The sequence below is a fragment of the Triticum aestivum genome, chromosome 7D, assembly GCF_018294505.1.
Source record: "Triticum aestivum cultivar Chinese Spring chromosome 7D, IWGSC CS RefSeq v2.1, whole genome shotgun sequence".
Taxonomy (NCBI): Eukaryota; Viridiplantae; Streptophyta; class Magnoliopsida; order Poales; family Poaceae; genus Triticum; species Triticum aestivum.
The window spans coordinates 3,221,173-3,232,283 of NC_057814.1; the positions used below are offsets into that span (position 1 = coordinate 3,221,173).

Below are 11,111 nucleotides of genomic sequence, written 5' to 3' on the forward strand. Positions count from 1 at the left end.
AAAAACAAGGAACACATAAAAACACACACACCTGCCTCTCAAGTCTTAACCAATACACCAAAAAGGACAGACAAACCCGGCAAACACACACACAAAATGGCACGAGAACCCAACTTTTTTTGGAGTTTTTTCTTCCCAAGTAACCTAGCCACAGACTACTAGATTCCACAAAGTAAACAATTTTGTTTTGTTATTTCACTTTCCTGGACTAAAAAAGACAGTAAAACAACCAATTTTTTTGTGATTTTTTCATTTGCTACAAAAGAAAACATAGCAAACAGACTCTTTTTTTGCCTCTGTGTGATTTTTAAATTTGCTACAAAAGAAAACAAAGCAATGTGCTTTTTTCGTGATTTTTTTCCTTTCCTTCGAAGGACAATAAATGGACCAAACAAACGGAAGGCTCTTGCTATATTTTTCTTTCTCCGTGGCTGATTTGGTAACGCTTCCAACCTACATATATGACATAACTCTCAGAAAACATATAAGCGTGATACACGGCTAGCTGTCCTTTGAGATCAGCACTAATGAATAAATAAATATACACTTAGTTACCTCCGACTCCAATCCATCATATCCTGTTGTGTGATACGATGCCTAGGGCAGTTGGGAAGCACATATATTGCACGCTTCGCCATTTCCTCAGCATTCTTGAAATCCGCAAGAGGGGCCCACAAATAGACTTTGACTTCCTGAAGGAGATGGAGGTTCCCTAGGCTACCAAAGTCAAATTCAAAGCTAATGTCATCATCACTGGCATGTGCTACGACTTGGAACTCAAGAGATTCAAGGACCAGCATATCTCCCTCTTGAAATGAGCAGGTCGTTGCTTGTGTCTTGAAGACTCTCAGCTTGGGGAATGCACCTGAACCGCCCATGGTGTTATGGTGGAGAGCTGACCATGTGTTAAGCTGAAGGGCAACAAGCTCTCGGTTACTTCCAAAGACCTCCAGGTCTGGACTATATACATTTAGTTGTAAATGGGAGAGGTTGGGAAGAAGCGAGGGATTGATCGTTGCCACCAGCCCGGGTTCTTGTTAGGCCATGCGCAGCACACGGAGTTGTGGAGGGAGGATGTTCCGTTCCCAGGGGTTGTCGTCATGATTGGAGAATCTGTACCCAAGAAAAAAAATCAATGTCTATGACTTGGATCTTGCTTAGTTTGGCTACAAACTCCACCCAACTATTCATTGCAATATTACCACCTACAGTCACACTTTTAGAAATGCGGAGCTTCCTCAACTCTGTCAGCTTACCCAATTCTGTTACAAAGTTTGAGTGCATACCAACTTTTCCTAGGCATAGCTCTTCTAGACATGTCAAATCTCCGATCCAGTATGGCACTTCAATCTTTGTTTCGCTGATGTTCAAGCACTTGAGTTGACTTAGTAGATGAATACTCTCTGGAAGTTCACTTCTGCTATTTCCAGCCAAGTCCAATACCATCAAGAACTTTAGATATCCTATTTCTTTTGGGAGCTCATGGATACCCATGCTTGTTAGTTTGAGGTGCCTCAAGTGAACTAACTTCCCAACATGCTCAAGACAATTAGCATAGTGTGAATTAGTGGGGCCATCCAAAGCTAGGACACGCAAAACTTAAAAGCATGAAAGTGATGGCAACATCTCAGGACTGCACATGGCATTAAGTGACCTTGCTTGTAGTGTGGATGTGCTAGCCAGAGGTCGGACCTTACGATGAACAACTAGCCTACGAGAGTTGCAATGTGAAGTTGTATATTGCTCGTCACTATCCAATACAGTAACAAAGTTTTCTTCCTTTGACAATAGGCATATCATATCAAGCATTATGTCATGGACACGACAACCAGTTATGATTCCATGATAAGGTATTTCTACCGGCATTATCATGCTTTTGTTCACCAACTCGTTGAAGTACCTTTCACCAATTTCAAATAGTCTTAACCCTGGTTCCTCGTGGATAAAACCTTCGGTGACCCATTTCCATATCAAACTATCTTTCGCAATCGGATGATCTTTAGGATATATGCTCAGATACAATAAGCAAGTCTTTAGGTGACAAGGGAGATCATAATAGCTAAATAAAAGTATCTTTCTTGTGTTTTCCACGTCTTCATTCTCTTCATGCCCAAAACCGATTGAGGTGTATACCTTAGACCAAAGCTCCACCGGTTTACTGACGAGCAAACTAGCTATTGTGATTATAGCCAACGGTACACCACCACATTTATGTAAAATTTTATTGTATACCTCTGACGGTAGATGATTAGGCTGATTTATTTTACCCCCAAATAATCTTCTATGAAATAAATCCTCCGATAAATCACGAGAAAGTGGTTGTAGCCTGTATACTTTACCAGTTCTTGTGGCAACTTCGAGTATACGAGTAGTTGTGACAATCCTGCTTCCACAATTAGTACACACCAAAGCGGTCTTGACTAGTTCCCAAGTTTTTTTATCCCATATGTCATCAGTGACGATTAAGTACCTGTCATCACCATCCATAATGCAAAAGATAACATAAATTAGGGAAACTATTTTACAAGGCATCTAAGTATGTAATGCTTTTTTAAACGAGGATGCATGAATGTCAACCACCACCTCGTTAAGGAATCTAAAGTTGGCATTATAGAATAAAGAAATGGAGGGGGTACCGGAGAGAGACATGCATGAACCAGCAGAGGCTGATCCAGTTTATCTACGAGAAGTCTATTTCTGATTAAGAAAAGTTCGCAATCCAGATACCTCCATCTATTAGATATTTTTGAATTGACATCTATCGTCAGAAGTTCAAGAATGTATAAATGTGAGGAAACATTCGACAGTAAGTCCCAACCCAAATGTAGCAAAGAAGGTAGGCAAACTTGATATTATACATTATTCCGCATAATGTTTTTTACAGTTTTTGAAAATATACAAGAATGACCATAGTCCATCCGAACCATTCTATAAGAGATGTCTCAAACATAATTTATCACTCATTTCTTCGCATGTGTGACGCTATCTTTGCCCCCATTTACTACTTGATGTATAGTATGAAACTACATATATAGTAGATGCATACCTCTTTATCGCATAGTTCATCAATCAGCTGTCTTTCATCCAACTCCCCATTTACTACATGAACTATATGAAATTAAATAATAGGGTGTTACCTCTTTTTCTCAAGTAATACTCGGATTTCATCAATCAACTGCCTTTCATCCAAACCAGGGTACATTTTCTTGCCAATTCCATAGAGAATGTCGTTGAGAAGTTTCTTCACGCTAGGGTGGCGTCCTACAAGAACAAAAGCACTGCAATCAAATCGTGCTTCAAGCTTATCATACATTGCTTTGGCAAGAGTTGTCTTGCCTAGGCCTCCGAATCCAAAAATAGAGAGTATCTTGAGTTGCTTGGACGTATCACCACCCCCATCACTCATCATCTTGGTTAGCTCATTCAATGAATCATCAATGCCAACGAGTTCTTTTTGGTCCTTGTATAGAGCTAATAGGCGAGGGTCAACGGTGGTTGTAACAACTAGATTAGTGACCACCTCATGGACCCTGTACCTATCACGACGGTCAGCCGCCTCCTGAACACTGACCTTGATACTTTTGATCTCGTCGCCGATGGAACGGCGTTTCATGAACTTGGTGAACAAGCCGCCCATCTTCTTCATGACTTGTTTGAGCATGTGTGGCTTGTCTTCAGGTTCAGGCCCCTCGACATGCACCAGGAACTTGTCGATGATATCCTCTATTCTGTACGAAAGTTCTCTGACCTCGTTAGCCCAGAGCTTGACTAGCTCGTCGAGCTGTTCCCGTGGCACGTCCCCGACCTTGCGGAGGGCAGCGTGCATGCTCTCCAGCTCTCTCTCGAGATGTTTTACATCATCCTTGACGCTTCTTTGCAGTTTGTACTCCTCCTTAAGGAGTTCGCCGAGCTTGGGGAGCAGGCTGCCCATGGCACCTGTTGCGTGGTCCATTGCTTGCTCTTAGCAGCTTGGTTTTTGGGTGCAATAATGTTTCCTTTCCTTTCGTGATGATGGAACGAGTGGCTAGCTAGAGTGTTTATAGATAGGATAGTACAGGCTACAGAGGGATAAGGCATCTACTCGAATTTGTGTGGACACTGGATAAGCCAGCTATTCATCCAGGGAAGGTTCACTACCATACGACCTATCAAAATCAGCAGCGGCTGCTATCACCCATTCCGCTGTAGGAATGAATCCTGTTTTGCAAATTTCATCAGCCTGCAGAAAAAACATATAACGCAAATCTTTCAGGAGCATTCTCTATCAGAGAACCTTTTACTCTTCAATTATACAACTCCGCTTACAAACTATTAACACTTTCTACTTTGGTCTTTTCTATGCTCCAGCAGACTTTTTTACTCCCGACTTGCTTCTTCCCCTTTCTGGTCTCCTTGGTGCTGTGGCGGTAGCCTCATTTTGGTTGTAATAAGGTTGTTTGGAGACTTGCACGGACGTTGCCATGTGATGTGTTTTCGTTAAGGAATTAATGGAAAGGGGTGAGGTCCGGTTGAAAAAGAAAGCAGAATTTTTTTAAAGGCCTCCAGCAGTGAGCAGACTATCACAACGGCTTTTGAGGATATCGTCTGCCACGGGACATGGAAGAGCTATGAAGGATCACCAGGCCCAACATAGCAATGTCTCCATAGCTCTTTCGATTGGCATCTCAATCTTTCAACCTTCTTCAACGGACCATGCCGTTCATCAGGAGGGACACGGACAATCCCAGTGATGGTGCTGAAGACAAGGTTTCTGCGGGTACTCGGTGAGAGCACAGCCATTGATTAGTCGTGGCCCAAAAGCAATGGAGGATAAAAGCAATGCGCCTCCATTAACAGGCACTGACGGCCACCCGTTGTAGGAATGAAACCTGATTCACAGCCACCCGTTGTATTCGGTTTTTCGAGAGCTGGTGTGTACATACGTAAGTTCTAGGTACTCCATAGTGCAGCATACACATATGACCAGATATCACCATGCCTGTGTACTTAGATAATCGTCTACTGATGACTGAACTTGTGGTGTACTAACGTCACCGCCTAAGGTCTCACTGTCCATCTATGTATACTCGCCGGTCACCGGAAGGATAACCCACATTAATTTTGTTTGTCTAATCAATCGGTAGGAGCCTAGTATCCTCAGATCACTATTTCTGAATTACTGTGATGCATGTGTGCTATCTGCAAACCAATGGGTCCATCTCAAAATCAACCGTCTCTAATGGTGGAACTCCCAAAGTATGAAAATAGAGAGAGAAAAGAAACTTGATGTGATAGGAGTCACATGAATATCAACGTTCATAAGCACCGGTCTATGGTTCACACATGGCTGGAACTGAAAGGTAGATCGAGAAAAAACCGTTCATCCACAGAATGGTTGCTTACAAGAAGTGGGCCCCCACAATGAGGAGAACTGGATGCCGATCGATTCAAGTGGGCACCAGTAGCCAGGAAGTGATGGCAAGTATATTTTCTTCTGAAAAGATTCTTGCCCATTCAATCCAGATTTAATATTCAACATGTGAGCAAAGCTGTTGTGCAATTGGCTCTTCATGTATAGACGCCCATTCATTTTCACTGTTCAAAGCCATATTTTCTATCCGTGGCTGCTATAAAATTTTCACCTTGGCTCGAGGTTGAAATTTCAGTGGAGTGTAGGTTTTCTTTTGGAAATTCAGAAGAATGCCGCTTTTTCTTTGGATATTCAGAAGAGTATTTTCCCGTCAACTTCTCACCTTATACAACTCTGCTTCAAGACTGTGGACCCGTTGGCCCCAGAACCCAGACCGGAAGCAATTATATTCCGTTTCAAAAAAAAAAATTGGTAGTGTTTATCTCCTGTAACCCGCTGTATAAATCTTGTATATCCGGCTTGCCGGTTGTGCCCTAGTGCACAGGTATATATAAACGTCCCGAGGCCACCATTTGGGTCGTGCCGATCCAATCTCCCTTTTCTCAAGTTTCACATGGTATCAGGTCATCTCGCGTAATTGCTCCATGGGTTCTCCTTCCGCCGGCGCCATGACCTCGCCTTCTCTGTCGGCCTCGCTCTCAGCGCCGTCCACCTCATCTGTTCCCGCTTAGCCTCATGCCCTCATCACGGTCAAACTCACCACCTCCAACTACCTTCTCTGGAAAGCCCAGATCCTTCCTCCCCTTCGCATCACCAACGTTACATGCTATGTTGATGGCCCCTCTCCCACCCCTCCTCGGCTACTTCCACCCGATGACAAGGTGGAACGTGCGCTCAACCCAGAGTATGTGGTCTGGTACCGGCAGGACCAGATCATTCTCAGCTACCTGCTTGCCTCTCTCACCGATGATGTGCTTCAGCAGGTCATCTGTTTTGATACTTCTCGTGCCATCTGGGCACATCTTGAGGAGATGTATTCCGCCCATTGTCGTGCTAGCGTTGTTCGGATCAAGCTTGACATGGCCAACTTCCGCAAGGGCAATCTCTCCATGATGGACTACTTCGTCAAGATCCGCTCCTACGCTGATGAGCTAGCGGCGGCCGGCCATCCCATGCGGGACGACGGCATCATCACCGCCATCATCATCGGGCTCGAAAGCGACTATGAGCCCCTCATCACTGTTGTTACGACTCTGATTGATGAGATGATCCTTGGGGAGCTCTACTCTCACGCTCTCTCCTTTGAGTGTCGTCGCGAGTATCATTCTGCTCGCCTTCATCTCCACGCCGGCGACTCTTCTGTCAAATACGTCGCCCGCAACAAGACCGACAACAACAACAACACTCGCGGCAAGGGCAACTATCGTGGCAAGGGCCGCGGTAATCAAGGTGATTGCAGTGACTACAACAACAATAACCGCGGTGGCTACCGCGGTGATCGCGGCGGCAATCACCAGCAGGGTGACTATGGCGGCAACCGTAGTGGTGGTGACCGCGGTGACTACGGGGGTGGTGGTGACACCCGTGTCCAATGCCAACTCTGTCGTGGCCCTCGGCACTATGCTTGGGAGTGTGGCCAGCGCTACAACCACACATTTCAACCAGAACACTCCAAGATGGCGGGACTCGCTGCTGCCTCGCCTCCTTCCATCCTTGGTGACCCTGCGTGGTTCACGGACATGGGGGGCACCGACCATATCACCTCTGATCCGGATCGTCTCACCGTAAGGGAGAAATATGCCGGGAGGGACCGCATCCGTACGGCCGATGGCTCAGGTTTGCACATAGCTCATCGTGGTCATGCGATTCTTCCCACACCCTCTGCCAATCTTCAGCTTCGCAATATTCTTCATGTCCCCAATGCGGATAAAAATCTTCTTTCTGTTAATCGTCTTGCTGTTGATAATCATGCTTATCTAAAATACTATCCTACTCATTTTCTCATGAAGGATTTGACCACCAAGAGGGTTCTTCTTCAAGGCAGATGTGAAAACGGGCTCTATCCTATTCGGCCGATGCAGTCCCATGCCTTGTCCTCCGTTCGGCTCTCTGCTGAAGATTGGCATGCATGGTTTGGCCATCCATCGTCTCAAGTCGTTCATCATATCTTGGCGTCCATTAAACTAGCGTCCTCTAGTCAGTCTCTGACCAATGTCTGTCATGCATGTCAGCAAGGCAAAGTGCATCAGCTTCCCTTTCCTAGATCGTTGAGTGTTTCACCTTTTCCTTTGGAATTAGTGTTTTCAGATGTGTGGGGACCTGCTAAGACTTCATCTAGCGGGTTCCAGTACTATGTTTCATTCATTGATGATTATAGCAAATTTGTTTGGATTTATCTTCTCAAGAGGAAACGTGATGTGGTTGACGTTTTTCATGATTTTCTTGCCCATGTAGAATGACTCTTGTCCCGTAAAATTCTATGTGTCCAGTCTGACTAGGGCCGGGAGAACGAAAAACTTAGCAACACATTTTTTCGCCAACTTGACATTGCTCATCATGTCTCCTGTCCACACATACATCAACAAAACGGTTCCGCTGAAAGAAAACACCGCTACATCGCCGACATGGGTCTCTCCCTCTTATCTCATGCGTCTATGCCCTTGCATTTTTGGGATGAGGCATACCTCTCTGCTTGCTACCTCATCAATAGAATCCCTAGTCGTGTCATTGGTAATCTTAGCCCCATGGAAAAAGTATTCCACCAAAAACCTGACTATGTCTCTCTTCGAACGTTTGGGTGCGCATGTTGGCCCAACTTGCGTCCCTACAATACCCATAAACTTGCCTTTCGCTCTCAACGATGTGTGCTTGTAGGGTATAGCATCCGGCACAAAGGATAAAAATGTCTCCATCACTAGTAGGAAAAGGGGTTTTTACCCCGGTTCATAAGGGCCTTTAGTCCCGGTTCTGGAACCGGGACTAAAGGGTCGTTACTAATGCCCTAGCCCTTTAGTCCCGGTTCTTACACGAACCGGGACTAAAGGCCGTCCACGTGGCCGGTGCGGGGAGCCCAGGCAGGAGGGCCTTTGGTCCCGGTTGGTGCCACCAACCGGGACCAATAGGCAGGGCCTTTTGTCCCGGTTGGTGTCACCAACCGGGACCAATAGGCATCCACGCGTCAGCAGCTGGCAGGAGCTGAGGTTTTTGTTTTTTTGAAAGGGGGTGGTTTAGGGGTTTTGGGGGGTTAATTTAGGTGTTTCATATATTGTGTTAGCTAGCTAATTAATAGAGAGAAGTGTCCTCTCTTATCTCCGTGCTTGGTCGACGCTACGTACTATATACGTATGGAGAGGAGTAGACACGCTAGCTAGTAATCAAATGAAGGAAACAGAAGATCGTCATGAACATATGCATACAGAGAGAAGTGATAACGACCACCTCTCCTTCTCCGAGATATTGGTCGAACAAGAAGTTCTCGTATATCTAAAGCAGGCTTACGGGACTAAAGGGGGGGCATTGGTCCCGGTTGGTGCCACCAACCGGGACCAAGGGCCTTGCGCTGCCCGCGGCCAAAAGTTTAGTCCCACCTCGCTAGTTGAGAGGGGCTCGGAGTGGTTTATAAGCCCCACTGCGGCTGCCCTCTCGAGCTCCTCTCAAATGCAGGCTTCGGGCCTAATGTCACACTGTGCTGTCTGTGGGCCTATTGGGCGTTCTGCGCGCCTGAATCCTGGGCCAGGTTGGGTTTCTAGTCGTATTCAGGCCGTGGTGGCCCAATAGGTGGCAGTTTTTTAATTTTTTTTCCAGTTTTTTGGTTCTGTTTTTTGCATTATTTATTTTCTTTTGTTTTTTGCTTTATTTTTTAATTCTTTTTGCTTTTAGGTTAGCAAAATTATAAACTGTCTGTTAGTGCCATTAGTTTTAGAAAAAATATAAACTTTCTATTAGTGCCATTAGTTCTTTATGAAAATTCTTTTTGCTGTATTTAGTTTTTTTGTTTTCTTTTTTGCTATATTTATTTTGTTTTGTTTCTACTTACAACAAAAAACTTATTTATTTCATTTTATTTTGTTTCTAATTATTTTTTATTTTACTTTATGATAATTCTTTTTGCTATTAAAGTTTCTATCAGAAAAAGTTCTTTATGAAAATTCTTTTTGCTTTTAATGATTAAAAATAAAAAAGAGGCGCAATGCTCGTTGATTTGCTTCAAGCCTTTCGGAATAGTGTAGACTGCACTGCACATAGCTTGATGCAGTCTACCATATTCCTCAAGGCTTGAAGCTAAGCAACGTGAGCATTGCGCCTCTTCTTCATCGTCTCTGCACTCAGGGCTTATAAACCGCTCCTAGTGCCCCTCAGCTAGCAAGGTGGGACTAAAAAACTGCTTAGTAAGAAACTCTAGTACCGGTTCGTGCCACGAACAGGTACTAAAGGTGCTCGTGGGGCCACAACCTCATTAGTACCGGTTCGTGGCACCAACAGGGACCAAAGGGTGGAATTGGTCCCGGTTCGTGCCACCAACCGGGACCAATGGCCTTGCACAGCGGCGTGGTGGTGAGTTTAGTCCCACCTCGCTACCTAAGAGAGAGCCGCACCTGTTTATAAGGTGCGGTGCGCCTGAGCTGTCGAGCTCCTCTCTAAAGCAGGCTTACGGGCCTAACCTCTCTGTACATGCCTGTGGGCCTACTGGGCCTTCTACGGGCCTCAATCCTGGCCCATGGATGGGTTTCTAATCGTATTCAGGCCGTGGTGGCCTAGTAGGTGGCATAATTTTTTTCCTCTGTTTTTTCTCTTTTGCTTTATTTGTTTTGTTTTGTCTCTACTTACAACAAAAAACTTATTTATTTTATTTCTAATTACTTATGTATTTTACTTTAATTATTTTATTTTTATTTATTTTACTGCTGCTATTTTTATTTATTTTACTGCTGCTATTTTTACTTAATTTATTAAGGTTTATTTATTGTAGTTACTATAGTTTATTTTATTTTATTTTATTAAGGTTTACGAGCTGTGGGAGGGACGAGGGGTGGCGACGTGCTGTGGGACACGATGCAGGGGCCGAGGAGGGAATTTAGGGTTAAGTTTTTATACGGGAACGGTTAGACGGGCTTTAGCGGGCTTTCACCGGGCTTGTGGGGTTTTACCAGGTCATCGATGAGAGTTTCCTAAAATATCATTAGAAATCCGTCATGGATTAACATGTTTCTTGTAGTGATATGTCGAGCACAATGAGTGGTGATCCTCCGGCCTCCCACTCGCACGCAACCGCCGCCACCCTCCCGCTAGCTCGCCGCCGCCGTCGTCACCAGTCCCGGCCATGGCGCCGCCGCTGCCGTCGTGCCCCTGAAGACCTATTCATCTTGTCTGAAGGTGATCCTGTGTTAGATCCTCCACTTAACCCGCGTGGACCGGCTCGTGGGTCACTGACAGTGGGTCCCTTGGGCCCACTGGTCAGGTTTGACCAGTCGCCCCCGCCTCCTTCCTCCTCTGGCCGAACTGAGGTGGGGCTCCGGCGATCAACGCCGGCGAACGGCGGCTCCTCGCGGGGTCCTGAGGGCGGGGATGGATCCGCCAGGCCGGGGCGGTCCTCCTGGTGGTCGAGGAGGTGGCGAGGATGGAGGGAGTCGCCGGCGGCGAGCTCCGCGGCGGACGGCAGCTTCGGGAGGTTTGGGTCTTTGGCCTACGGTGGTTCCCCGACGCAACTGAGGGTTTGGGCGGCTCCGCACGGTCGAGGGGAGGAGGATGGTGGTGCTATACG

At 45.8% G+C, this 11,111-nt stretch overlaps 1 protein-coding gene across 1 annotated transcript; it reads right to left on the reverse strand.

Moving 5' to 3' along the window:
• Positions 1-292: 292 nt before the first annotated feature.
• LOC123167832 (putative disease resistance RPP13-like protein 3) lies at positions 293-3,991 on the reverse strand. Its single transcript, XM_044585692.1, has 4 exons — positions 3,138-3,991; positions 2,340-2,470; positions 556-1,113; positions 293-453 (listed from the first exon to the last, which is right to left on the reverse strand). The coding sequence occupies exons 1-3, from the start codon at positions 3,950-3,952 to the stop codon at positions 971-973; spliced, it is 1,089 nt and encodes a 362-aa protein (XP_044441627.1). The 5' UTR covers positions 3,953-3,991; the 3' UTR covers positions 293-453; positions 556-970.
• Positions 3,992-11,111: the final 7,120 nt, after the last annotated feature.

Coding starts and splice junctions, on each gene's coding strand:
- LOC123167832 (XM_044585692.1), bottom strand. CDS start 3,952: ATGGACCACGCAACAGGTGCCATGGGCAGCCTGCTCCCCAAGCTCGGC. Junction 2,471..3,137: donor GTATTACTTGAGAAAAAGAG/GTAACACCCTAT, acceptor TGGTGATGACAG/GTACTTAATCGTCACTGATG. Junction 1,114..2,339: donor CGAAGTTGCCACAAGAACTG/GTAAAGTATACA, acceptor TCTTGGGTACAG/ATTCTCCAATCATGACGACA.